At 33.0% G+C, this 27,480-nt stretch overlaps 3 protein-coding genes and 2 long non-coding RNA genes across 6 annotated transcripts; 4 read left to right on the top strand and 1 right to left on the bottom strand.

The window, feature by feature from the left end:
- Positions 1 to 330: 330 nt before the first annotated feature.
- On the bottom strand, positions 331 to 27,215 carry LOC111490508 (40S ribosomal protein S14-2-like). 2 transcript variants are annotated; one of them, XM_023139163.1, is made up of 10 exons: positions 27,211 to 27,215; positions 26,884 to 26,885; positions 21,036 to 21,043; positions 14,930 to 14,939; positions 2,667 to 2,753; positions 1,934 to 2,059; positions 1,815 to 1,860; positions 1,135 to 1,220; positions 818 to 947; positions 331 to 692 (listed from the first exon to the last, which is right to left on the bottom strand). In XM_023139163.1, exons 5-10 carry the CDS (start codon positions 2,667 to 2,669, stop codon positions 625 to 627), a joined length of 459 nt encoding a protein of 152 aa, XP_022994931.1. In that variant the 5' UTR covers positions 2,670 to 2,753; positions 14,930 to 14,939; positions 21,036 to 21,043; positions 26,884 to 26,885; positions 27,211 to 27,215; the 3' UTR covers positions 331 to 624. The 2 variants fall into 2 exon arrangements, with proteins under 2 accessions (XP_022994931.1, XP_022994932.1); XM_023139164.1 differs by having other exon boundaries at positions 2,667 to 2,749; positions 14,932 to 14,939.
- On the top strand, positions 5,357 to 11,951 carry LOC111490501 (prefoldin subunit 6-like). The gene is made up of 5 exons (XM_023139153.1): positions 5,357 to 5,518; positions 5,679 to 5,749; positions 6,070 to 6,194; positions 11,014 to 11,074; positions 11,733 to 11,951. The coding sequence occupies exons 1-5, from the start codon at positions 5,440 to 5,442 to the stop codon at positions 11,787 to 11,789; spliced, it is 393 nt and encodes a 130-aa protein (XP_022994921.1). The 5' UTR covers positions 5,357 to 5,439; the 3' UTR covers positions 11,790 to 11,951.
- LOC111490522 lies at positions 12,349 to 12,790 on the top strand. The gene is made up of 2 exons (XR_002719576.1): positions 12,349 to 12,553; positions 12,721 to 12,790. It is a non-coding gene; the product is annotated as an uncharacterized LOC111490522 (long non-coding RNA).
- LOC111490528 lies at positions 14,328 to 16,144 on the top strand. Its single transcript, XR_002719582.1, has 2 exons — positions 14,328 to 14,541; positions 15,653 to 16,144. It is a non-coding gene; the product is annotated as an uncharacterized LOC111490528 (long non-coding RNA).
- LOC111490393 (potassium channel KAT1-like) lies at positions 22,238 to 27,480 on the top strand. Its single transcript, XM_023138993.1, has 11 exons — positions 22,238 to 22,434; positions 23,334 to 23,549; positions 23,619 to 23,774; positions 24,756 to 24,813; positions 24,889 to 25,206; positions 25,269 to 25,508; positions 26,202 to 26,300; positions 26,385 to 26,417; positions 26,515 to 26,700; positions 26,787 to 27,126; positions 27,233 to 27,480. Exons 1-11 carry the CDS (start codon positions 22,265 to 22,267, stop codon positions 27,346 to 27,348), a joined length of 1,932 nt encoding a protein of 643 aa, XP_022994761.1. The 5' UTR covers positions 22,238 to 22,264; the 3' UTR covers positions 27,349 to 27,480.

The following is a 27,480-nucleotide window of genomic DNA, read 5'->3' as shown; positions in this document are numbered from 1 at the left end:
ATCAAATAAAAAAACTATGAAAGTAACATTTAGAAGTTAGAATTTTCAAAATATAGATAATTATCAAACAAGCCTCAACAAACCAAAAAAAAAAACTTTAATCTCATTCATTACAAACAAGAATGGTAACACAATATACATTGATGCAAAAGACCTATAATAAAAGATACCCATTTAGCCATATATCAACAGGCTAAAAATTATATAATCTGTATCCACAAACAAGAACAATAAAAGGCATGAGAATGAAATTTCCATAAGCAACATGGCTGCGTTTAAGATTCCAAGAATAAAGTCACATAAACATAATGATTTGAATTCAACTTTATAACCAATAATCAACTTAACAATACGTTTTATAAAGTATTTCAATTTTCAATGACCACAATTTTCATTCAATAATAAGGAGAATCGTATTGATTTGTTAAACTAAACCCAAAAATTCCTCTTTCACAAGTCTCAGTTCTACATAAAACAAATACGAAGACAAAACATCCCTGATAAAGGAATAATCAAAAACAAGCTGGAGTTCTGAAAAACTAAGGTAGCAAGATTAAGGAGAGGATCAGAACCATAGAGAAACGACCAACATAGCGCCATAAAAGGAGGAATCCGGGAGCGAGCTTACAGCCTTCTTCCTCTTCTTCCACCCTTTCTGCGAGTGCTGTCTGTTGGAATTGGAGTCACATCCTCTGGAACATATCAAAACGAAAAAGGGAATTAGATTTACACCGAATGATGCAGCATACGGTCAAAGAGCTTAGTCGAATGTACAGTATTCATGAATGTTAGTATATTATAGAGATAACGACTTTACCAATACGACCAATCCTCATTCCAGAACGAGCAAGAGCACGAAGTGCAGACTGGGCACCTGGGCCGGGTGTTTTAGTCTTGTTTCCTCCGGTGGCACGTAGTTTAATGTGAAGAGCAGTAATGCCAAGTTCCTAGTAGTGAAAAAAAAAAGTGTGGCAACAGAAAAGTAATAATGTTCAGTAACAATGTAAAAAGTTTATGAAAGCTAAAAATGAAATTAAGAAAATGGAAACATTTAGAATCAGTCAATACAACGGTTACAATCTATAAAGAAATGGAGAAAAACGAGTAAGAAATAATATAAACAGAGTATGAAACCTTGCATCTCTGAGAAACATCTTGTGCTGCAAGCATAGCTGCATATGGAGAGGACTCATCCCTGTCAGCTTTCACCTTCATCCCACCTGAGTTCATCACAACACGGAATCTCACTTCTTATTTGTCCACACAAACATAAAGAAGCGGAAAAAAATAGCATGACTAATACTTTTATCAACGATCACTTCCACACCCTTGTATATGACAATATAAATTTCAACGTTCACTTTCCCCCTCGGAGAAATTAGAGGATCACTCTCCCGCTTTGAGAGAAGAGAAAAATAAAAGCACTGCATACACATTCCCACATGCAAGAAAAAGACCTCACTATAGGATAAGAAAATCCTATCTCACAACCTCTATTATAGGACAACTCCGATTCGAGTATAGTGAGTCTAACAGACAATTACGAATAAACTAAAACCATGCATCATATTCATAAATGCAGAAACTTTTCGTGCTTCAATGCAAATCAAGGTTTAAGTAATATGCCGTTCTAAGACCTTGTATTAAGTAGATTAAAAATTTTATACAAAAATTATTTTATTTACACGACCAATGATGCAAATACATATTGGTAGGCACAAAAACTAGGCAATAAAAGGAAATATCTCAGATTCATGGTTTCAAACACTTCAATTTAAAAGTAAAAATAAGTACGAAAACATTTGTTGTTTCACCTGTAATGCGGACAAGTGTTTCCCTCCCAGAAAGATCAGTCACATGCTGCGGTTGGAACAACAAAGTCATCATTTTGTTAATGAAAAAGCAGCCAATTTATATGCATCTTTCCACTTACAATGAATGTGTCATTGAATGAGGCAAAAATGTGAGCAACACCAAAAACATGCTCGCCTTCCCTCACGGCAGGCCCAAGTGTCACAGTTTCTTCCTTAGGTTCCCTGGTCTTCCTCCTTGAGCCAGACTATGGAATCCAGAACAAAAACGAAAGCAAAGTAAAGATCGCTATATTTCAATAGACTATAATTAAGGTACTATCTAATCTAATGCATAAAGAAACAAAGATGGAAGTCAACTCCATGCCAGTCACCAAGTAACAGAAGCATTATTATTAAACAAAAACCCAAAAACAGGTATAGGTCTTCTCTCTCTCTTTCAAACAGACAAAGTAGAGGCACGCATTATAAGCCCTTGAAGTGATATAAGCCCTAAATTTCAAAACATGACAGAACAGTCTTCAAGAAATCCAAAGAACAGAGTTAGTAAACTATAACTTACATAGTGGTTTCCCAATTAAAACACACAGCATAAACCTTGATTATGAGGAATATACTCATACAGTAATCTGCCCTATCAAAATTCGGGATTTAATACTTCCATTTGCACAAATTTTGGAACCGATACGAAACAATCTCATGACTTTCATGGTGTAAACAAAAAAGACTCAAAGAAGTTCTTCACAAAATCCCGGCATGACCAACCATGCGTGATGATCGAAAAACTCAACGGTAATCGTAAATGACATAAACGACCAGTAAGCAGTGATTTAGAACAAGATTAGATCTACTCACCATGTTTTCCAACAGATGAAGGAAGTATCTTCCGCTTTGTGGAGCTCTAGCGAGATTTTGCCGCCTGCAGAAATCCTTCGTGCGAGAAGAAGGGTAAACGATTGTCGGCCAAAATTTATATGACGTGAGAATTAGGGCTTTTCCTGTTGGGCCTTTTAGCTAAAAGTTGATTTACCGAAATACCCCTACCATTTATGCCTAATATATGCGGCCCATTAATGGTCGAGTAGGAATTTCACAAATAATAACATTTTTCTTGGATTCAACCAAAAATAAATAAATAAATAAAATAAATAAATAAAAAATCAGTGTTTTCTTAGAAAATTCAATTTTTTGCCCCTAGAAATTTCAATTCACTCATTGATCTTAATATAAAAAATCAAAATTTATATGAAATTAAATTAAAAAAATGTTTGCCTTTCTTATCCCGGTCCTTAGGAGCTTTTCCCTGTTCTTACCTCCTATTTCAATCTCGGTTAAATTTTCCATTTATTTTTTCAGGATCAACAGTTAAAAAATCAATTCAGTAGTTAGCTGCTTTGAAAGACTCAACTTCTGGCTTCTCTCCTGAACCTTTATTCCCTTCACTTGACAGTCGGGATCGTCAAAGAGCCCCTAATAGACTTGACTTTACTGAACCGTCTATCGAGCTACTTACTTCGAAACCTTTCACAAGAATGATCCTGAACCTCTCCCTGAAAAAGAAAGTCAATCCTTGATTCTCGACCGTAAAGGATAGGGCACAAAATCACAAACGGAAGTAAGAAAGAAGAATGCTACGTTGACTCCGCGTCCACCGAAAGTAGGTTACCTTCGTCACCGACATATTGAAATCACCATTTACTCTAAGTAGTAATTAAAAGAAAATATATTATTTTTATAATTATTCATTAATAAATTAAAAATGAGGTCGTTAAAATTATTTTAATAACATAAACGGTGCAGATATTATCATCCCAATATGAAAATTTGTATACAAATAAAATGTTCATATTGTTAGGCGAACACGACTCTCTACAATGGTATGATATTGTCCACTTTGAGCATAAGCTCTCATGGCTTTGCTTTGGGCTTCCCAAAAGGTCTCATAGCAATGGAATTAGTATTCCTCACTTATAAACCCATGATCATTCCCTAAATTAGCCGATGTGGGACTCACTTTCATCATCCAACACATATTACTTACCAGAATTATGCAAAAAAACTCTCATTTGGTACGATAGATATAGACATCTAAGACGTTGTAATAGAAGGAAGTGGCAGGAGGTTTGCCATAGTCAAATACGTCGTTTAAAATATACACGGATTTGTATGGTGGGAAAGAAGCATTATGATATGATTACACGAGTTTACGTAGAGCATCATAAACACGGTTGCTGGAATACGCTCACATTTGCTAACCATATTGAACAAGTTTTTCTCTACATGTTACACTAAAAAAAAAAAAAAAAACGAGCAATTGAACCTAATAATAGAACGATCATGAACATGATTAGAAGTAAATCGAATTCAAAAGAATTTATGGATAGAAGCAATATATTAAACATTAAATATATTAGACTCGATGAACCATTGTCTGAGTGTTTTATTTTATTTTATTTTTATTTATTTATTAAGAAAGTAAGTTATGGGATTGGAAAAAAAAATGAAGAAGCTAGTCTTGATATTCTCGAATACGAAGTAATAAAGAAGAAAGTGAACACGGTAACAGTAACAGTCTAAGCTTACTGCCAGCAAATATTGCTTGTTTTGGTCAGTTATGTATCGTCGTTAGCCTCATGGTTACACCTCTACTAGATGGAAGTTTTTACACTGTTATAAAAAATGTTTCGTTCTTCTCTTAAACTAATATGAAATCTCACAAATACTACGATTAAAGTGAATAACAATCTGGAAGGCAGAAGAATAATACTCTCAACTAAAAGAATATAAAAAACGTTTTAGGGTTTAAAATGGAAAACGTGAGTATTTTGTTTAAAAAAAACCATTAAATTTAAAAAAGTTGCATTAATACCTTTAAAATTAAAAAAACACATTAATTATTAGTACTATATTTAAAAAATATCCATAAAATTTTAAAAGTAACATTTTTTTTTGGGGAGTGGTGCCTAATCGACTTTTGGAGTGGTGGCTAATCGACTTTTTAAGTGGTGGCTAATCACTTTTTCGAGTGGGAGGGAACGCTTCCCTACCGATGCATTTTTACATCCCACAGCTTCGGCAGATCGCTTAGCCCCGTTCATCTTCGGCGCAAGAGCGCTCGATCAGTGAGCTATTACGCACTCTTTCAAGGGTGGCTGCTTTTAGGCAAACCTCCTGGCTGTCTCTGCACCCCTACCTCCTTTATCACTGAGCGGTAACATCAACACCACTAATCTTTACCTTTATAAAATAAATTAATTTTTTTTTTTTACCAATATATGAACAGAAACTACTTTTTTATAGAACTTTTTAATTAAAAAGTATTTTTTGATTTTTGATTTTTTTTTTTTTTTTTTGAAAGTTTAAAGATTTTTTTAACAAAATTTCAACACTTTAAATTAAATATATTATTAAAAATTTAAAAAATTTAGGATATTTTCGTGGCAAATTGGGAAATGGAAGACTATTTTTATTAATTTTAATTAATTTTTTTCGAGCCTAAATTTAAGATGAAATTAGGATTTTCTTTGAATAACAAATAAATAAACGCAAAGCTATATATGTTAATTTAACCAATCTCGCAACAGATTTCCGCGCGTAGGTAGCAAAGGAAGTCGACGATTCGGTCAGTATGAGTTCCACAAGCGTTCTTCGAGAGCTACAGCGCGAGCTTGAGTCGAAAGCCAACGATCTCAGCAAGCTACAAAAAGGCAAGCCTCTAATCGATTCTCGTTTACTTCCTGTTCATACGATTAGCAGGATTTATGGAAACATCAATATTTTAATCAAATACTGCGTCGATTGTTCTATCTGGATTCAATACTAACAATTTACTTGCCAAAAAGCCTAACAATGTGATCGATTCTTCAGATATTGCGAAGAATCACCAAGTGAGGAAGAAATACACTATTCAACTTGGTGAGAACGAGCTCGTCCTCAAGGTTTTGCCATTCCTTTCACTTGTCATTCTCGTATTTTCAAGTATATATTCGTGCATAGTTTTGGTGACTTGAGTATCTCTATCTGTGAAGAAGTGTTGCAAAATAACAGAATTGATTTTATAGAATTTTCCCTTCCCCGTTTCAACTTAAACATTCATGTGTTATAATGAACTATGTTTCAAATCAAGTGAAAAAATCTGGTGTACGATAAGAATTTGAAGCATTCATATCGGTGGACATTTTGTTTTTATCAGCATAATTCTTTGCTACAAGGTGTTAACCTTTTTTTTCTTGCTTTTCTTGTTTGCTTACATACGCAGGAATTGGATCTACTCAGAGATGACGCAAATGTATTTAAACTGATTGGTCCAGTGCTCGTGAAGCAGGATCTGGCAGAAGCAAATGCAAACGTGCGCAAGAGAATTGATTACATCTCTGCAGAATTGTATGTTTTTTTCATTATTTTTTCCTTTTTGGTTTTGTAGGTCATGGATAGTAGTGACTCTAATACAGTAATACCAATCATTTGAAAACCTTCATTAAACTAATTACTCGATGAGATTTTATTCAAAGTGTCTTCATTTTACATTTCTCTTGTGTCTCTCGGTTATCAAGTTGTTACTTTGTTTTAAATGAGGTGGTTTTTAATTTGGATGATTCTAACTTAGCCGTAGTTGATTGTATTATGACTCTGTATGTGTTGAAACTCGTAAGCCCTTGTCAGGCAGACTATTTGAAACATTAGCTATGATTGTGAAAAGTAATGGGGCAAGAGAAACACCTTGTTTACAGCCTTTATGATGTAGCAGGATTAGTGGTTAATTCCTTGGTTAATTATGATTAGTTTGTCTGGTTAATTCCTTGGTTAATTAAGATCAAGATTAGTCGTCTGATTTCTTGGTTAATTAGGATTATGATAAGTTTGTTTGGTGAATTCGTTGGTTAATTAGGATTATGAGTAGTTTGTTTTCCAATTCTCCATAAGCCCCTCTTGTATTCCTAACTTTTTATTCTTAATAAATATTTGATTGATTTTTGGAGAGAATTTATCTTCTTAGGTTACACCAAATTAGAATCAGGACAATCATTTGAGCCACTAATGGCTGTCGTCCGGGGAGGATTGAAAAACTCTTGTTGATGCTGATTACAAGATGGAGTTTTGTGAGTTGTGCTTGTTGTTCAACAACTCACATTTATATACAAGAGGTTTCTTTCAGAGTATTCCCTTTTCAAGAAACAGGGAAGAATATTCAAGAATGAAATTTTGCTACACAAGAAGACAGTTCAAAGCCAGGAAATCCACTTTAGGATTTGGATCATGGCCAATGGAGGTATAAAATTATTCAAGGACACACCTAAATCCCTACATAGATTGTGAAGCCTTGGGGGGAATCAAGAACGGGGTGGTCGAAATCTATCAAATTTTGGATAAAATGTTTAGCGATTTTGATCCATGTAATCAAAAAGTTCAATATGTGTGAGAACTTGCTCGACCGAAGTTATCATGCAATTATTTCAAAATTCCATGTGTAACAAAGGAAGGTGAAAAACATTCAATCGTGTGAAGGAAAAAACTAGCGAAGGTGATAAAACAAACAAAATAAAAATTGCTCGAAACTATGTAATTGTGCAATAGGAATCTAAAGAACCTTGACTGAAATTCTATTGTGAAGAAGGAAAATTGATGCAGTAGGTGCGTAATTTTTGGGAGAGATAGAATATGATGAAGGAGAATTTGTGGTTAATTAAATATTTTTGTTAATTTCATGGTTAAGTAGGATTATGATTAGATTGTTTAGTTAATTCCGTAGTTAATTAAAATGAGGATTAATTTGTTTGGTTAATTAGGATGAGGATTAGTTTGTTCGATTAATTCCTTGTATAATTATGAAAGTCTAATTAGGATGAGGATTAATTCCTTGTACAATATACTACACTACTTTACAGGCTTGATAAGACCTAGAGGCTTATTTTATTGTTTAGGAAGATGGAAAATAAAATGTGGGAGATGCAAGCATGTCTTCAAGAAAGTCTTTCTTTGTAAGAACGAACCTCGAGAAAAACTTGATCAATCATGTATCGAGTTTTTTCAAAGTCGAATCCTCATAATTCACCTACCCACTTACCAGCATGAGCATAGCAGTTAAAATATCTACTCCTCTCCTTGAGATCAAAGCTTCAAGTTCCATTCCATCTTTGTTTTACTAAAAAAAAAGCTTCATGCTCCACCCTTTTTCTTCCTCTCTTTATAGTTATCCACTATCGTGTTGTCAAGTAAATGGAATCAACTATTTGACGATTAGGCACGAAGGCTGGATGATTGGGGGAATGGTAGCATGGATAACCTCTTTTAGCTTGTTCAGAAGCACATTGGAACATTTTGTAAAGTCTACTTTTACCAAATTGATAGGATGATGTTAGATACTTTGAGAAACCCTCTCTTTCTTTGGAATCAGACTAAAAGAAGTCTGATTAATGTAAAAGGTAGGAACATCCGGCTCAAGGAACTTCTGAAGCACCTCAAGCAGATTATTTTTTGGTAAATATTCCAACACTTATTAAAAATTCAGAAGAGTGACTATCTGGGCCTGGAGCTTTGTAAGTTCCAAGTTTATTGGCTGTTTTAATCTCTTACACGGATACAAGTCTTTCCAAATGTTGACCATCTTCCTAGATATTGGTCTCTGTCCCAACTTGGTGAGAAAACAAGATAGGGAATCTTTTTGTCTTTTGGTTTGATAGGAGATAAGAACTTATTGAGTCAAATTATACTGAAAATTTATTTGCAATCAGTTGATTATCATTTATGGTTAAATGTTTGCAAAGATCCTTACATTCTAATGAAAATTGTTAATAATATTGAAGTGACTAAATTAGAAAGAAGAATTTGATGAGCATGATATGAAAAATGTTCCTTTAATGCTAGTGCTATAAATTGTTTTTATTGTGCTTTAAGGAGTGATGAATTTAATTAAGTGTCAGTGTTCTTCTGCAAATGAAATTTGGAGAACTCTCGAAGTAACTCAGGAGAGAACAAATCAAGTTAAAAAAAACAAAAATTAGCATGTTAGTCCATAATTATGAACTATTTTAAATGGATGTAAATGAGTTTATTATTGATATGTTTACTAGATTTACTAATACTATAAATGCTTTAAAAAATCTTGACAAAGTATATTCTACCTTCAAATATAAAGGATTTCACAAAACTTTGAAAATGAGTTCCTTCAAAGGAAGTGTTTGTGAGATCCTTTACCTTTTGAATGGCTTATAATATTAGTAAGTAAATCTAGTAAACATATCAACAATAGATTCGTTTACGTCCATTTTGAATAGTTCATAATTATGAACTAACATGTCGATTTTTGTTTCTTTAACTTGCAAAAGAACATATAGACATTTGGTTAAATTCATCATTACTTAAGACACAATAAAAATAATTTATAGCACTAGCATTAAAGGATATCATGCTCATCAAATACCTCTCCTAATTTAGGTACTTCAATGTTATTAACAATACCTCTCCTAATTTAGGTACTTCAATGTTATTAACAATTTTCATTGGAATGTAAGGACCTTTATTATCATTTAACTATAAATGATAATCAACTGATTGCAAATAAATTTTCATTCTAGCCTTCCATTCAGTATAATTTGGCCCATCAAAATAAGGAGGCTCAGAGATAGATTATCCTTTAATAATGTCGTTATTAACTCGTAGGTTTGCCATATACTCAAACAATAAAGTTTATGAAAAGAAATTGAGCAACTTGCTCTGATACCAATTGTTGGATTGGTATGACAACCCTAAAGGAGGGATGAATAAGGTTTGGACAATAAATTATTTAATTTATTTATTTTTTATTTTCAAACTTTTTATCAATTGAATGTCACAATTAATACGACAAGTTTATAAAATAATTCAATTTAAGATAATAAACAATTAAAAACAAAACTAACGAATCACAATAATAATTTCAAAATTAAGTGAGATAGAGTTGGAGAAAGTAACACTGTAATTTTATAGTAGTTCGGTCAAATTCGACCTACTCCACTCTCCAAGTGCTTCTTGGGAATCTTAATAAAAACTTTTTTGACTCTTTTCTCAAATCAGACAAAACCGTAAGATTGCTCATTTTACGAGTTAAAGAGCAAACTCAATCATTTCCACGACTCAGAACCAAACCAGTTCAAATGTTGGAATTTTTGAAGAATGGACCACAACTCTCTCAAGAGTACATTTACAATTTAAGTACTCACAACAATATACTGAAATTGGAAGCTTGGGAAGAGCTACAATAGGGATTTTTGAAAGAGAGAGGATTTAAAATGTAGAAGAATTGTGTCTCAGAAATTGAAGGTAGGGAAGAGCAACAATAGGGATTTTAGTAAGAGAGGATTAAGAATTGTAGAAGAATTGTGTGCGAGTAAAGAGAAGAAAGTGTGTTTAAATAGGAACAGAAGTTGCCCAATTTGTTACTCTTAATTTGAAATAGTCACCAATTTGTTACTCTTCCAAAACTTTCATGCATTATAGTTTGATTGGTCCGTGATGACAATTCAACTGCCATGTCATTTTGTTAGGTATTTTTTACTCCATTTTGTTTCGACTATAACGACTTGAGGAGAAGGGGAAAAATGCGACAGAAGGCAACTCCTAAACTATTGGTATAGACTATTTTTAAACTCATAGACTATTGGTCTTAGAAGACAGTATGTACTTCTAAACAACAAAAAGGGTAGTGAAAACTTGTGTCGAAGGACGTTTTTGAAAGATAATGCTCTGAATATAAAAAGAAAAATACTATGGCTACAGAAATATTTTCTCATCTTTTCTCCACTGCCTGTATCTTTTTCTTCTGTACAAAGAGACGTAAATTGGTTGGAGATAGCCTTTCTGCAAAGAAAAGGTTATTAGGAGGAAGGGTCCTCAAGGTTTTGATAATGCAGGTTTATGGAGGGAAGGCTGTTCAACCATTTTTTCTCAATAGCTGGTGGAACAACCTATTTTTTCTTCCTACTGTTGCATCCCAGATGGAGATGGAGAGAGAGAGTTGAACACAGGGAAGAGCATAAATGAAAAGAGGGAAATATAGATCAAACAAGAGAGCAGAGTCGATCTTTCAATTCAATTTCCTTGCATTTTGTTCTTTATCATTTATGGCATTCTTCTTCCATATACATTAACGATAGTGATAATATAGTTTTCTCATGCCAGTCGCCATTTTCATGCGTTTTAATTCAATAATATTTACACAATTCAGGAAACGTCTGGATTCAGCCCTTCAAGATTTGGAAGAGAAGCAAAATAGCAAGAGAGACGCTGTATGTTCTTCTCATACCTCTATAGATCTTAAATTTAACCCTTTGGCTGATATTTGCAGGACCTCAACAAAAAGCAATAAAACATTTTTATTTTGTGTATGATTCTTGCATGTTTGTTGGAGGATCCAGAAATGATTGTTTGAAAACAAAGAAAGTGAAATCTGAACTTCTGATAAGAGAATGAAATCTGAACTTGATTAAAAACTGTAGGTAAATTGAGAATTTTTTTGTGAGAACAGAAATGATTCTTGCATGTTTCTTCCTCTTTCAGATTCATTTTAACCTTTTATATTTCTTTCCCAATACAAAAGAGTTATTAACTTATCCAATTGAACAAAAAGTAGCAAAGCTATAAGAATGAAAATGTGGGGACGATTTACCCCAAGTATTTGAGGCTCTTTAGCATTAGTATCAACACGAGAGGTGAATTTCAATAAGGAGTTTGAGTCATGAACTCACTTCAAGTTCTTAAGATTATAGATAGAACGATTGAGTAGAGTTGAGATAGACTGAGCCATAGATATGCGAGTTACTAGGCATGACTTTAAACACCTTAACGTTTTTTATTGAACACATTAGGTTTGATCGTTAAGAGGAAATGATTGGCCCAAGCGGCGATTTTTTGAAGATTACTTACTGTTGGTTTTCTGTTTTCCAGATATTGAAGTTACAGCAGAGGAGTCAATCTCTGCAGGCTGGAAAAGCTAAAGCGTAACATGTTCTGTTGTTTTTTTAGATGTACGTCCTAAACTTCTGTTTATTTTTTTGCAATCTCTCTTGTACCAGTTAAAGATGCACTGATCACCCAAAAGCTTGACAATATTTAGTTAATTCAATTTTTATAATAGATTTGTGCCTTGCATCTGTTGAACTTTTATACTTCTTGCAAAGTATTTACTGAGAACTTGGCATCCTCTAAGGGGTGTTTTATTTAGCATATGTTTATTGACAAAACTTGGCATCTTCAAGGAAAAAGTATTGATGTTAAATTGCTTCTGAATTTCAAGGGTATAAGGGGTGTTTTATCCATCCTAGGGTGGTGTCTGCCACATTGGTCTAAATGGACTTTTGCTATGATTATTGTATGTTCTCTTGTATTCTTCTCCATCTGTTTTATTTCCTTCACAGCTTTTAACGGTGATTTTTGAGGATATTTAGCCTTAAATTATGTACCATATGTATCATATTTGACCCTTTATTATAGACAAATATTTTGTATGATATTTAGCTTTCCATTACGGTTTATCATAAGTATCTTTGACTCTTTATTTGACTCTTTATTATAGACAAATATCTTGTATGATATTTAGCCTTCCATTACAGTTTACCATAGGTATCATATTTGACCATTTATTATAGACAAATATCTTGTATGATATTTAGCTTTCCATTTCGGTTTACCATAGGTATCATGTTTGACCCTTTATTATAGACGAATATCTTGTATGATATTTAGCCTTCCATTACGGTTTACCATAAGTATCATGTTTGACCAATTATTATAGACAAAGATCTTGTATGATATTTAGCCTTCCATCTTGTATGATATTTAGCCTTCCATTAGGTTTACCACAGGTATCATGTTTGACATTTTATTATAGCAAATATCTTGTTGGTATTTAGCCTTCAATTACTATTTACTATAGGTATCATATTTGACCCTTTATTATAGACAAATATTTTGTATGATATTTAGCCTTCCATTACAGTTTACCATAGGTATCATATTTGACATTTTATGATAGACAAATATCTTGTATCTATTTATTGCTCTTTCCATTTCTTTTGTAATTTATTTGATTACGTAAATGATTATAAATAGAGAACTTTCACCACCATATAGGTGTGTTGGTTTTAGCAAATATTCTCACCATACATCTTTTAAGTCTACAATTATCGGGCCACGTTGCCATCCCCATTTTAGTCTGACAAACTTTTTTGGTATGCTGTTTTTTTTTTTTTTTCCCTTGAAAGAAACTAATGGGAGTATTCAAGGTTGGGCTAGCTCACATACATCTTTTAGGAAATTTAACTTCCTTCTGGAGTTCAAACTTATGCCCAAGCAACAAAAGTTCTCATTATGACAAGTATTGGCTTGTATGGTTCTAGATGAGATCCCACCTCGGTTGGAGAGGGGAATGAAACATTTTTTATAAGGTTGTGGAAACCTTTCCCTAATAGACGTGTTTTAAAAACCTTGATGGAAATTCTAAGAAGGAAAGCCCAAAGAGGACAATATCTGCTAGCGGTGGGCTTCGGTTTGTTACAAATGGTATCAGAGCCAGACATCGGAAGATGTGCCAACAAGTAGACTGAGCCCCAAAGGGGTGGACACAAAGCGGTGTGCCAACAAGGACGATGGGCCCCGAAGAGGGGTGGATTGGGGGTCCCACATCGATTGGAGAAGAAATGAGTGCCAGCAAGGACGCTGGGCCTCGAAGGGGGGTAGATTGTGAGATCCCACGTTAGTTGGAGAGGGGAACAAAACATTTTTTATAAGGGTGTGGAAACCTCTCTCACATCCTAGAAGACACGTTTTAAAAGCCTTGAGAGGAAGCTCGAAAGGAAAAACCCCAAAAAGGATTATATCTGCTAGCGGTGGATTTAGGCTGTTGCAAATACAAAGAGTGGTGGCACATAAAGCGTCTCAAACGAGGTTCTGTCCTCATTTGGTAGTTTTAAATCAAAAGGCAGAAATCTATTGTTTTAGGCCGTGTGTATAGTTTTCTGAGAATGACTTTATTTGTCACAGTTCCTAGACTGACTTCTTTGCTTACTGAATTTTAAAATGTATCATTTCTATCTGTGTTATTTTGCAAACTATTAAATTGATTATCAACAACCACCACAAGCAGCTTCACTCTCAGGAAGGTAGACATGAAAGCAAGCGGTATGTCTAGTTCTTTTTATTGGAGTGACCGGTGTTAAAATATCATCACTAGCTCAATAAGGTCAAGCCCAATAATTGTACGAGCTTATTGAATATTTATTTTTAGGAAAATGATTCAGGTATTTTAAAATAAAAATATCTAGATATTTTAGGAATAAATTGTTTAGCCTCTACTATAAATACCCCTCCATCCTACTTAGGTTTTCATCCCAAGAAATACAAAGCACAGAGTGCAGCAGTAGTTTCTACAGAGTGTTAATAAGGAGTGCGAGTGTAACGGCACAAGTCCACCGCTAGCAGATATTGTCCACTTTGGGCTTTCCCTTGAAGGTTTTTAAAACGCGTCTGCTAGGAAGAGGTCTCCACACCCTTATAAAGGGTGTTTCATTCTCCTCCCCAACCGATGTGGGATCTCACAGCGAGTGTTTTCTACAAAGAATTGTGTTCAACATGTAGGGAAAAAAAACGAAGAGAGAGAGACACAAAAAGGGACTATGCGCGGAGGGCGTTCTCGTGGTGATGATTATATCAGAGATAGAAATGCAGTTGAGATGACCATGGTGGAAGGGGATGAGAGGTATCAATAATCTTTTTATGGCATACTTCCCACGTTTCTTTTTGAAACTGATGATTCTCCTTTTGAATGGCCTTGATTTTATTTCTTTATATTGATTTTAAGCTGAGACAAAAATAAAGTATGATATGGTAAATGACATAGAACCCATTTGGAAACCAAGCAAGGAGGTCCATTTATTGTGAATCATCATCGTGCTACTGATCATAATCATTCTGTTCTTTGTACATTTGCCCAAACCCCAAATGGAACTCCCTGCCGCAAACCATTGTTTTTGTATGGTTTTAGTGGCTTGTTAGCTTGAGCTTCAACATAGGCCACATTCGCAAGTTACCCACAGACTAGGATTTTTCTGATTCATTTCATTTAGGAAATAGAGGATGTGATGCTTGTCCCATGTACTGGACGAGTCGATATGCCTAAAATTGGTTTCCATTGAATCGAGAAATAAGTTCAATTATTCATCCCTAACCCGAGTTTTGGGTTGCCAAAAAATACTCTAGGCCATACTCCGTTTTCACCGAGTGTGTGGCTGCAGGTATCTTTAAGGACGTCTGATGCTCGCCAAGGGTAGGAATTGGATCGTAGAGTGATATGCGGGTGAAAGTAATTGAGATTTTGAATAAGAATCAACCATTTTAACCAAGCTCCCTATTGTCGTTTCTGACATGAACGCATCCATTTAATGCGTAGTGATGCACATCAATACATGAAATAGATGCAAAAAGACTTGGGGTTCCTGAGAGTGATGTATGTTTGGTTTTGTATACATGATGAATGGGACGATGAATTATTAAGTCCCACTATAGTTATTTCTTATTTGATGGCATATTCAGACTCTTAAAGTGAGGTCACTTGCGGAGTATTTTTAATGCTTTATATTTTCTCATTATTTTTTCTTGAAGAATAGATAAGGTGGGCGACGTATTGTTTGTTGAATGTATAATGAGTCGAAGTCAGTCTAGCTTTTGCATTTATGTTATTTCATTCATTTTTTTTTTAATGAGATTGTATTACGAGATTCTTTAAATTATTTTATATTTCGGTGTATTTATATGTTTTACGATGTTTTTCATTAGGATCCCAAATAAAGTATTTCTTTTGGTTCTATTAGCATACAGGTAGTAATGACTTTAATCAGACGAAGTATAAAGGTGTCGGGTCGTTGATTCTGGCTTCTATATACTCATAGTCCCGAAGAATAATCACATAAAGATATCGATATCAAAGGGTAGCTCCAAGTTTCACTTTCTCAGAGCAATTGGGGTGCCAACTTTTTACTACACACTGCAAATTAGATGTTTAAACGCCGAGAAGCACGCGTAAGGTACTTGGTATTCGATTTTGTGGTCTGCATATCTGATCATTATACCATCCACAATATAGCACTAAGGGCAGGCTTCCCCACAAAGGTCTACCAACCCCACAAGCAAGAGGATAAGACCCCTTTTAGGTTTTGGTTTTTCTTTCTCAATAGTGAAAGCAAAACTTCTCTTAGCTTTTTGTTGTCCTTGTTTTGTGAAATGTAATTTGAATGTTTCCATCCTTTTCTTCTTCCTCTTGAGATGAATGAAACAAGATATGAAATGTTAGGGCAGTTATTTAAGAGATTCCACGTTTTTAATCTTGACAGAAGTGGTGAACACGGGGCGGTGTGCCAGCGAGGATGTTAAGCCCCGAAGGGGTGGATTGTGAGATCCCACATCGAGAGGACGCTGAGTCCCAAATGAGGTGTATTGTGAGATCCCATATCAGGAGGATGTTGAGCTCTAAAGGGGGTGATTGTGAGATCCCACATCGAGAGGACGCTAAGCCTCGAAGGGGGTGGATTGTGAGATCTCACATCGATTGAAGAGGGGAATGAGTGTCAGCAAGTACGTTGGGCCTCGAAGGGGGTGAATTGTGAGATCTCACATCGATTGGAGAGGGGAACAAGTGCCAGTGTCCTCGCTGGTCCCGAAGGGGATGAATTGTGAGATCCCACATCGGTTAGAGAGAGGAATGAAACATTCTTTATAAGGATGTAGAACCTCTCTCTAGCAGATGTGTTTTAAAAATTTTAAGGGAAAGTCCGAAAGGGAAAACCAAAGAGAATAATATATGCTAGCGGTGGGCTTGAGCTGTTACAAAATCATTAGTCTAAACATTGCTCATAAGGGTTTGGACTTCGGTTGAAAATTCTAAATGAATTTTTAATAGTTTTTAAACTAATTGAGTTATATTCATGTCGATGAAAATCTTAAATGGATTGGAGGTTAACATTGAGGTTGAACTATTAGTGGTATGTTTACAAGCTTACGCTCTATTGGTAGGAATCATAACCCAATAATTTGTCTATGCTATAAAGTGGTCGATGATATTTGCATAAAAATGGAAAAAAAAAGGTGTCCTAAATATCATGATGATATTCATTGAAATTCTGATGCAATAATCCATGCTCGTTGTACGTCAAAATCCCACTCTTTCTTGGAGACAGTACGATTATGCAATAATGCTGTCTCTCTACAACTAAAGCTCTTTAAAGATGGATCGGGAGAAACCCAATTTCGAGATAGTCATTAAATTTTTGTTGTTGTGATGTTCGAGTATATGAGAGATACGTGAATAAATTACGACTATATTTGAACGAGGATATTGAAAATATAATAGTTAAGAAATGTTTAAAACAATTAATAGTTACTGTAAGATCCCACATCAGATGGAGAGGAGAACGAAATATTCTCTATAACGGTGTGAAAATCTCTTTAGACACGTTTTAAAAACATTGAAGAGAAGTCCGAAAGAAAAAGTGGAACAATATCTGTCAGCAGTGGGCTTGAGATGTTACAGTTACTGCCTATACTCACCGATTGCATTTGTTTTTCGGTGGCTCAATTATATGAACTCTAAAGTTAAACATGCCTAGCTTGGAACAATCTTATGTTGGACGACCTAAAATTTTTCTTACTTACGAAACATTTGAGTGAGGATAGAGCATACTAAAAAGACTCGTATTTTTTTTATGCAGATAGTTTTTGCTCTTATTAGCAATTCAAGATAAGTAGGTAACGTGATCATTTTGGGTATGTAAGAGAATATCATGGTCATCAAATGCTGAATCTGAACTCCATAGTTTTAAACTCAAAGAAGTTTGTTTTTGAAAACTCAAAACTGGCATTTAAGATCGAACCTTGTAGCCTCAATGAAGAGGTTAGGGTTTTGAAGTTCCACATGTACGTAATTTTGAAAAATTTGGAAATCGATAAAAATATTTACGGAGATAAATTTATTCTCTTAACTCTATTAAATTTCATTTTCATTAGAATTCTGAACCTAAATCGTTATAACTAAAAAAAATAATTTTTATTATATAATCTTTATAGTAGTTTTTATATTTTTAAGTAAAAAATAAATATTTGAATTGTTGATCCAATTATAGAAATAAAAATAAAATTTTGAAAATTAAAAATTTTAGTTCATTCGTGATTTGTGGACAAAATATCTTCGCATTATAAATTTATGAAATAATTATATTTAATTATTTTTTATTCTATAAAACATATTAATTTTTTCGGAACTAAATATATTTTTTTAGCTAGAAATTTGTTTTTGTTTTCTACAGAATTCTTTATTTTTCAGAAATAAATTTTTGAATCAAGAAATAATTGTCATTTTTTCTTTTAATTTTGAATTTTAAAAATATTTATAAAAGAAGATAATAAAACAAAGAAAGTGGAAATAGTATTTATAAAATTAATTTTTTAAAAAAAAGTCAAATAATTATCCAATCGGTCAAGAATATAATATTAAAAATAAAACATTAAATTACTTTTTATTTTATTTTTTAAAAGAAAAAAATAAAACTCTTATTCACTATACCTATTTATAATTATGGATTAAAAATAATAAATATTTATTTTTATTCTTCACCTTAGCCTAAAGGAATCAAATTTCAGTTTAATATTGGCTTCTAGTCTACATCATATATCTCAACCACAAATAAAATTATAGGTTTATTTTTATTTTTATTTTTATTTTTGAAAAAAAAATAAAAACAAAATTCAAATAGAATATGATAACATTTTTTATTTTCCATTTAAAAAAAAACATTTATTTTTATTCAAAGGGATTGATCTTAAACTTCATCAAGTCTACATCATAAATAAATATAATAAGCATATGCTTAAAAAGATTAGGCTCCAACCTCATCCACAAATTAATTCAAATAAATACGACATTATTAATTTAAAAAAACTACATAAATATTAATATAATTTAATCGTTCAAAACACCCGTAATCTAAAAAGAATTCAAATGAGATTCAAGATACTAACGGTACGTTAGTGATGTGTTTAATATTAGGTCTAACAGTAACCTATAGTATTATATTAGTCGAACGATAGTTATTAGGTCAAGGACATAGGGTACCCTTTGTTTTTTTGGGTAGGAAGGGGAAGAGAAAATACTTCGATTTAATGTTGAAGTATCAAGCGCTATAGCACTGAAATGACTCATGTCATACTCCCGAGAATACTGGAATAACCTTCAACGAGAATATTGGAGGCTATGGATGGTAATTTTATGAAGTATATATGAATGATATATTGTGTCAATAATAAGCTGATATATGGAAAAAGTGTCTTGTTCTATAATATTTCAAACCCACCGTAACAGATATTGTCCTATTTGAACTTTTCCTTTTTCACTTTCTCTCAAGGTTTTAAAACACGTCTAGGAAAGATTTCTACACCCTACTTCGTTCTCCTCTCCAATTGATATGATATCTTAGAATCCACCTCCTTGGGCCCAGTGTCCTCGCTTGGTACACTGCCCAATGTCTGCCTCTAATACCATTATTAACCGTCCAAGCCCATCACTGACAGATATTGCCCTCTTTTGTCAGTTACGTATCGATTTTTTAAACATCTCCTAAGGAGAGGTTTCTACACTCTTATAAAAAATGTTTCGTTCTCCTCTTCAATCTCAATCAAAGCGGGATCTCAGATGTTCATAAATTATTTTATTTTATCTTTTTCGTGAAAAGCTTGTAAATTTGACAACGAATTCTGCCACCCGTTCCTCGTGGAGAAAAAGAAAAAGGAAAAGAGAATTAATGATATGATTCTATGCCCTTGGCCTTGGGCAAGGGAATCAAGGTTTAGCTCCATATTTGCTAGTAGTCAACATCATGAAATATGGAGCAAAATAATAATAATAATAATAATAATAATAAATAAATAAATAAATAAATAAATAAATAAATAAATAAAAGGGTTAGGGAGTGTGAACCACAAATAGATAAAAATGATGGGCCATAATTATAAATAAAAAAAAATATTATTTTTTTTTCTTTTGAAAATAATTATAAAAAAGTATTTTGTATTTTTGGGTGGAGAGAATATTTTGGTCCCTTCCTTCCCTTTCCCCCTAACCCAAACCCCCAACTTTAGGGTTTCGTCTATATATATATATATATATATATATATATATATATATATATTTATTTATTTATTTAGATGCACAAATTAAAATAGATTTTTATTTTATTAATTGTGCGTTAAAAATATCTTTTTTAGATTGATTTTTTTTCAATAATTTTAATTTTTTTATATAAATTTTACTATTTTTAATTTAATACATATTAATTATAAGATTAAATTAATAAAAAAAAACCCGGTAATTTAATTAGATATATAATCTAAGTTTAGTTAAATTTTAATCTTATATAAAAAAAAATAAAAATAAAAAGTGTAATAAATAAATAAACAACTAATTAAGAACTTATCAAATTATAAATTTTTTTATAAAAAAATAAAAATCATAATAATTAAATAAATAACTAATGTTATAGCTCAAAATTCTATTTAATGAGTAATTTTTTAAATATATTTTTTTAATTTATAAATTAATTTATTAAAAGTAAAGATTCGAACCTCTTACATATTTATCGATGATATATATTTTTATTAGAAGATTTATTATTATTATTATTATTATTTAATTTACCTGAGGTGTTTTTATAAATAGTATATAATAAGTTTTAATATTTATTTTTTTTATAAAAAATGATGGAAAATAATGAAAATGATGACACGAGATAGTTAGAATAAAAATTAATTGAGAGAATGTGAACAGAATTTTGGAAAAAGGAAGTCTACTCGGTCAACACTACGCATTTGTCGCCCTCAAATATAAAGTTACTTAAAATAATAATATCCCGTCTTATACTTTATTTCTAAATAGACCTTTAAACTTTCAAAAATTTCAATAATATCTATAAATTTTTAAAAATTATCGTTAAGTATCATGTTTAAAAAATTACTACAGTAAAAGTCTACAGCTAGTAAATATTATCTGTATGACTTTACTCTCGGGTCTTCAAATGCATCTAACTCGAAAGAGATTTTTACATTGGGAATGATTAGTTTTTTTGACTGAGATCTCAAAAACCTTTTAAAAATTTGAAAATAACATTAATTCTTTGATTTTTTATTGAAAAATATAAAAATTCTTATTACCTCTCGTTCTTCAACAACAAACTTTTAAGGATATTAATTAGTTTTAAAAGTTCATGTGTATTTTTGAAACGCGGTACTAACAATTCTGTCCACATACTGACGATACAAATATTTTTAAACTTCTTAGAACCGAGTAAAGGTGTTTTGAAGTTTTAAAAAAAGTTTAAAGGTAGAAATGAAATTGTTGAAAGCGAGACGTATGTTTGAAACAGTTTTGAGGTTAACGAGTATTTTTAAACTCTTTTATAAATTTTAAAAGTATTTTAGAAACAAAATATTTACGATTTAAATTACTGAGTAAATTATTTTTACATAAAGAAGTGTTATTATCTATTTAATTTCAATATTTATTTCTAACTTATATCAATTATGGTATTTAAACCAGTCAGGTAAAAATTACCAATAGAGTTCATAAAATTTTAAAACTTTAATAGATAAAATATTGAGGTAAGCGTGAAATAATTATGTTTCTATTTACTATTAGTATTTAAAGGAGAACTACGAGAATCAACCCTAATACGAGAGAATTGGATTTGGTCAACCTACGATATACCTGTTATTATGCAAATAACTAAGTTCGTATGAAAGAACCGAGCGCTATAGAAAACTCTTCTCTATACAGATTTTGGAATAGTTATTCGATAAGCGAGAGGTGGAAACGTGTACTAATCGACGTGCCGTGTTTTTACCCAATTTTTTATATAAAAAAAATAAAAAAAAAGTAATAGTTGTCAAAATCTAATGGTCAAGGAAAATAATTTTTTTTTCTTTTTTTTTTTTCCCAAAAAAAAATAGTTGGGGAATCTAAAAAGCCCATATATATATATATATATTTGTAATTTAAATTTATATAATTAAAAAAAAAAATGGATTAATGATAGCCAACTAAAATGATACTCTGGCATAAAAAAAGGTTACAGAAAGTTAGGGAAAAAAAGAATCATGAGCTGATATCTTGTATCCTACCCACCATTTTTCCACGTGTCCACCAATACCTCTCCAAATCAATCTCAGCCGTCCAATATCCTTTTTTTTTTTTAAAATATTTTGATAGTGCATCTAATAATAATAAATTAATTAATTAATTAAATAAAAAAAGAGTTTTTATAATTTGTCTGCCACTTCCTCAAAATTCTTTATTTCCAGCTCGGATATTTAACTGCATCGTCTTCTTCTTCCTCCTCCTGTGAACAGCTTTCATTTCTCCGGTGGCTTTTCCGACCAAAAAAATGAGATGTTCTTGTCGGAAGCGGTTCTTGAAGCGCTTTTTCTCCGACGAGCTCCAAATTAATGGCGGCCTTCAAAGCACTTTTGACCTCTTGCCTTCCCTTGGCGCCTCCATCAGCCACTCTACCAGCCTTCCTAAGCGCATCATTTCCCCTTTCAACCCTTGTTATCGGTAAATTATATTGATTTTAGCTTCCCTTCTTAATTCTATCACAGCTCGTTTTGTCGAGAATTTAGACACCCACGTTAGCTAATTAAGAGGAAAATCATGTGATCATGCGTTAATAGAAAACGATAAAGTTTAAGCTCTCAGCTAATAGATATTGTCCTTTTTACGTTTTTTCTTTTGGGTTTCTTTTCAAAGTTTTTAAAATGCATCGGGAAAGGTTTCCACACCCTTATAAAGAATGTTTTGTTCTCCTTCTCAACCGATGTGGGATCTCACATGAATACTATCTCTATTGGTTCGAGAGTTTTTGAGAAACCAAAAGTTCAAAAAGCAAAATCACGAGAGTTTATGCTAAAAGTGGATAATATCGTACCATTGTGGAGGTTTGTTGTTTCTAACATGGTATTAGGGTAAGCCTTTAACTTAGTGTCAAACAAGGACTCTATAGATGTGAGATCCTACATAGGTTCGAGATTTTTTATAAGGATGTTGAAATCCACATCAGTTGGGAGGAAAACAAAACATTGTTTATAAGGACGTGGAAATCTTTCCTTAACTGACGTGTTTTAAAAATCTTGAGAGAAAGCCAAAAAATGACAATATATGCTAGTTGAGGTGAGCTTGAGGTGATGCAGTACGAGAGCTTTTAAAAAACCAAAAGCAAAATCACGATGACTTATACTCAAAGTGGATAATATCGTAACATTATGGAGATTCGTTGTTTCTTTTAGCTTAGTGTCGAACAAGGACGCCATAGAGCGAGTCGATGGTATTAAGGTCATGTCTTTAGTCTAGTGTTGAACAGAGACTCCATAAAAAGAGTCGAGTCTCGATTAAAGGGTAATTACGGTATAATATTATAATCTTAGTTACTAATATTTTGTATTTGACATGTGTTTCAGAGCATGGGAGATATGGCTAGTGATTCTAGTGATCTACTCAGCTTGGATATGTCCATTTGAATTTGCCTTTCTTCCCTACAAACAAAATGTTCTTTTTATCTTTGACAACGTTGTCAACGTGTTTTTCGCCGCCGACATCGTTTTAACCTTCTTTGTCGCATATCTCGATGGTCAATCCTATGTTCTCGTCCACGCCCACAAAAAAATAGCACTCAGGTTCGATCCAGAAAAACAACATTATTATTCTTATTATTATTATTATTATTTATTTTTATTTTCTTTTAGGTATTTGTCTACTTGGTTTGTTTTGGATGTTTGTTCCACTGCGCCATTACAGTGGATCAGTTTCTTGCTCACGAACCAAACTGGGAAGGCTGGGTTCAAGCTTTTGAACATGCTCCGGCTATGGCGGCTGCGTCGGGTCAGCTCTTTCTTTGCGAGGTTTCTCTTTTTCTTTCTAAACTTCTACCATCATACGATATTGTCTATTTTAAACATAAGTTCTCGACTTTGTTGTCGGTCTAATATAACTCTATCAACTCTATCCCAAATCGTTACTAAGACGGTGAGATTCTACATCGATTGGAGAGGAGAATGAAACATTCTTTAGAAGAGGTGAAAATCTCTCACTAACATACAAGTTTTAAAAACTTTTAGAAGAAACTCAAAAAAGACAATATCTATAGCAGCAAGCTTGAAGCTGTTACATAGGTTGTATTAGAGATGTTAATGGGAGAAGCAGGTACAGGAAGTCTTTGTCATTCCCAGCCCGCAAAGAAATCATTTATTATTTTAAAGGATCGGGGCATGTTAACGGGTGAAGACGATTTTTTCCCATTTTTTAAATATCCCTTTCAAATTTAATGAATTATTATTATTATTATTATTTATGAAGTTTTTATTAAAAAAATGTAAAATATTATAATAAATATATATTTATATATGCAAGTGGACCAGGATGGGATCGGGGAATGTAATCCTCGTCTCCACCTCCTCCCTCGATTAAATGGATATCTCTAGTCTAGACCTTCGAGTTGAACAAACTTCACAATTTCTTTGTTCAATACTACAAGATAGACAAATAAGAGCATGGATTTGATACGACTCGTGAAGAATGTAACAACCAAGCCCACCACTAACACCTATTGTCCTCTTTAGGTTTTTTTTTCGGGTTTTCCCTCAAAGTTTTTAAAACTCGTCTGTTAAGGAGAGATTTTCACACCTTTATAAATAATGTTTCGTTCGTCTCTCCAACCGGCGTAACATCTTACAAAGAATAATAAGCTCTCCCAGATTAAGAATAGCAAATCTATAGAATACTATCTTTACTTGTATACCTATAATCTTCTCCGGAGCCAACGTAAGACTCTAACCTAGCTTCGATCAAGCTCGAGCTAACCCGTTTGTTGGGTTATTTTCCAGGCTAGAAAAGGACATCAGGTTCAATTATTTCTGGGTCCGTTGCACAAAGCTCATTTCTGTAAGTACTGACCATAGTTTTTCTCCATAATTAACCCAAAGTTTATGCTAATTATTGGTTTAATGCATATTACAGGTTACATTATTTGCAGTACACTGTGCTGGGTGCTTTAATTTTGTTATAGCCGACAAATATCCTGACCCAAAACGAACATGGATTGGTGCAGCTAACCCTAATTTCAAGGAAGATAGCCTTTGGAATCTCTACGTTACTTCAATTTATTGGTCCATTACCACCTTAACAACCACTGGCTATGGCGATCTCCATGCTGAAAACCCTCAAGAAATGTTGTTTGATATCTTTTACATGCTCTTCAATTTGGGCTTGACTTCTTATCTCATCGGTAACATGACGAATCTCGTCGTTCATCGGACTAGTCGGACCCAAAATTTCGTAAGTATTATCTTCTTTAAATGAGAAATGAAAAACGACCCGTAATACTAATTTCTTTGTAGAGGGATTCGGTACGAGCTGCGATGGAGTTTGCGTCGAGAAACCAGTTACCGGAAGGGATACGAGACCAAATGTTATCGCACGTATGTCTCAAGTTCAAGACGGAGGGATTGAAGCAGCGAGACACGTTGAATGAGCTTCCGAAAGCTATTAGAGCTTCCATTGCTCATTATCTCTTCTACCCAATTCTTCACAAAGCTTACCTTTTTGAAGGCGTTTCTCATGACTTTCTTTTCCAATTGGTAATCATTCTCAAACCCTTTATGATGTTCTTGCACGTGTCATTTATGCTTTATATTTATGATGACATGAATGAGTTATATGATGATGTCTTACGATGTTTACGATGATTATGATGTGTTATTTGATGACAATGACGATGTAAGATGATAGAGTTTCTTTAATATAACTCCTCTTGGGTCTAGGCCCTTGCACGTGTCATTTATGCTTTATACTTATGATGCTCTGATGATAACGTATGATGTATGATGTATGATGACGTGAATGAATTATATGATGATGTCTTATGATCTTTTACGATGATTATGATGTGTTATTTGATGACGTTGTATGATGACGATGATGCATGATAATACGACAATGTAAGATGATGAAGTTTCCATAATATAACTCATCTTGGGTCTAGGCCCCTGCACGTGTCATTTATGCTTTATATATATGATGCTTTGATGATGACGTATGATGTATGATGTATGATGACGTGAATGAGTAATATGATGATGCCATTAATGTTTTACGATGATTATGATGTGTTATTTGATGACACTTAATATGACGTTAATTTTCATATTAAGATGAAATGCATGTTTTAAACGTCATGTTGCATTATGACGACGATTTTCCTATGACGATGAATATATGAAAACCAATACACGTATATTACATATAGTAAGTATCAATTCTTGCATATTAAGGTCTCAGATGTGGAGGCCGAGTATTTCCCACCTAAGGAAGATATTATACTCCAAAATGAAGCTCAAACCGATCTCTATATATTGGTCTCGGGCAGTGTGGTAAGCGATAAAAAAAACCCTTTAATTCTCGTTTGAAAATTACGATATTTGCCATTTTGCTAACTTTACAAGACATAAATGCAGGATCTAATATCGAATATTGAAGGCCACGATAAAGTATGTAATAAAATTTATATTATTTATAACCTATGGTCTTGTTCATGTTTATTTAATGAATATATTAAAGTTTTTTTTTTATCATATGATTCTTTAGGTCATTGGAAGAGCAATAGGTGGAGAAATGTTTGGAGAATTTGGTGTGTTATGTGAAAAGCCTCAACCTTTCAAAGTTCAAACCTCAAAGCTTTCTCAAATATTGAAGCTCAAGAGAGATTCTTTGTTGTATATTATTCAATCAAATTTGGAAGATGGGAATATTATAATGAATAATTTTTTCATGGTATAATTTTTTATTTTTTATGTCTAAATTTTATTTTCCTTTTTAATTTTCTAATTTTTTTTTTTTTTTTTTTTGATTATGGGTAGAAAAGGAAGGAATATGAAAGAACGGGCGGTATTTGGAGCGATGGTGAGCTAAAGAAAAATGAAAACCGTTGTGAAGAAGATGATGACGTTATTGAACGACTAGGGGAAATGGGAAAGCGAAGAAACGGGAACGTGGGAAGTTTGGACGAACATCGAATTGAGTTTGATGAGATCGACTCCTTGGAAAATTTGGCGATTAGCTCTTATTTGAATGATTCAAGAGAAATCAAGAAAAGGGTTACTGTACATATGCAGTCTCGAGATGGAAGTAAGGTTGAGAGTCAATATGGGAAGTTAATGCTTCTCCCGGGTTCAGTAGAAGAGCTATGCACAATTGCAGGTATGCTATGATTTAGCGTTTATGATATGATTCTGATATCACGTTGATATTATGTAGCTAAAACAGATATTGATTGATTGCAACTACTACTGCTTGTTCTGTGCAGGGGAAAAGTTTGGAGGGAAAATGGCCACAAAAGTTATGAGTGCGGATAATGCAGAAATTGATGATATAAGTGTGATTCGTGACGGTGACCATTTGTTTCTTATTTATAATGATTAAAAAATGTGGTCTCGAGTAGCGTTGACAAAAAAAAAAAAAAAAATCAATATTTTTTTTAGTGTCGGCTAATGCAAAGTCTTGTAAATTTTGAGACAACTTGTTAAGATTATCCACCAAAATCTTTGTGGAGGG

Source organism: Cucurbita maxima, unplaced genomic scaffold, assembly GCF_002738345.1.
Source record: "Cucurbita maxima cultivar Rimu unplaced genomic scaffold, Cmax_1.0 Cma_Scf00015, whole genome shotgun sequence".
In the NCBI taxonomy this organism is placed as follows: Eukaryota; Viridiplantae; Streptophyta; class Magnoliopsida; order Cucurbitales; family Cucurbitaceae; genus Cucurbita; species Cucurbita maxima.
This window is presented reverse-complemented; position numbering and strand designations above follow the sequence as displayed.

Excerpts from the sequence above, each read along its gene's own strand:
- LOC111490393 (XM_023138993.1), top strand. The coding sequence starts at position 22,265 with ATGAGATGTTCTTGTCGGAAGCGGTTCTTGAAGCGCTTTTTCTCCGAC. Across the intron at positions 24,814-24,888 it reads GTTGCACAAAGCTCATTTCT|GTTACATTATTTGCAGTACA; the intron begins GTAAGTACTGAC and ends TGCATATTACAG. Across the intron at positions 26,701-26,786 it reads TAATGAATAATTTTTTCATG|AAAAGGAAGGAATATGAAAG; the intron begins GTATAATTTTTT and ends GATTATGGGTAG.
- LOC111490501 (XM_023139153.1), top strand. The coding sequence starts at position 5,440 with ATGAGTTCCACAAGCGTTCTTCGAGAGCTACAGCGCGAGCTTGAGTCG. Across the intron at positions 5,519-5,678 it reads TCTCAGCAAGCTACAAAAAG|ATATTGCGAAGAATCACCAA; the intron begins GCAAGCCTCTAA and ends TCGATTCTTCAG. Across the intron at positions 6,195-11,013 it reads GATTACATCTCTGCAGAATT|GAAACGTCTGGATTCAGCCC; the intron begins GTATGTTTTTTT and ends TACACAATTCAG.
- LOC111490508 (XM_023139163.1), bottom strand. Across the intron at positions 1,861-1,933 it reads CATTCAATGACACATTCATT|CATGTGACTGATCTTTCTGG; the intron begins GTAAGTGGAAAG and ends TTCCAACCGCAG. Across the intron at positions 693-817 it reads AATGAGGATTGGTCGTATTG|AGGATGTGACTCCAATTCCA; the intron begins GTAAAGTCGTTA and ends GATATGTTCCAG.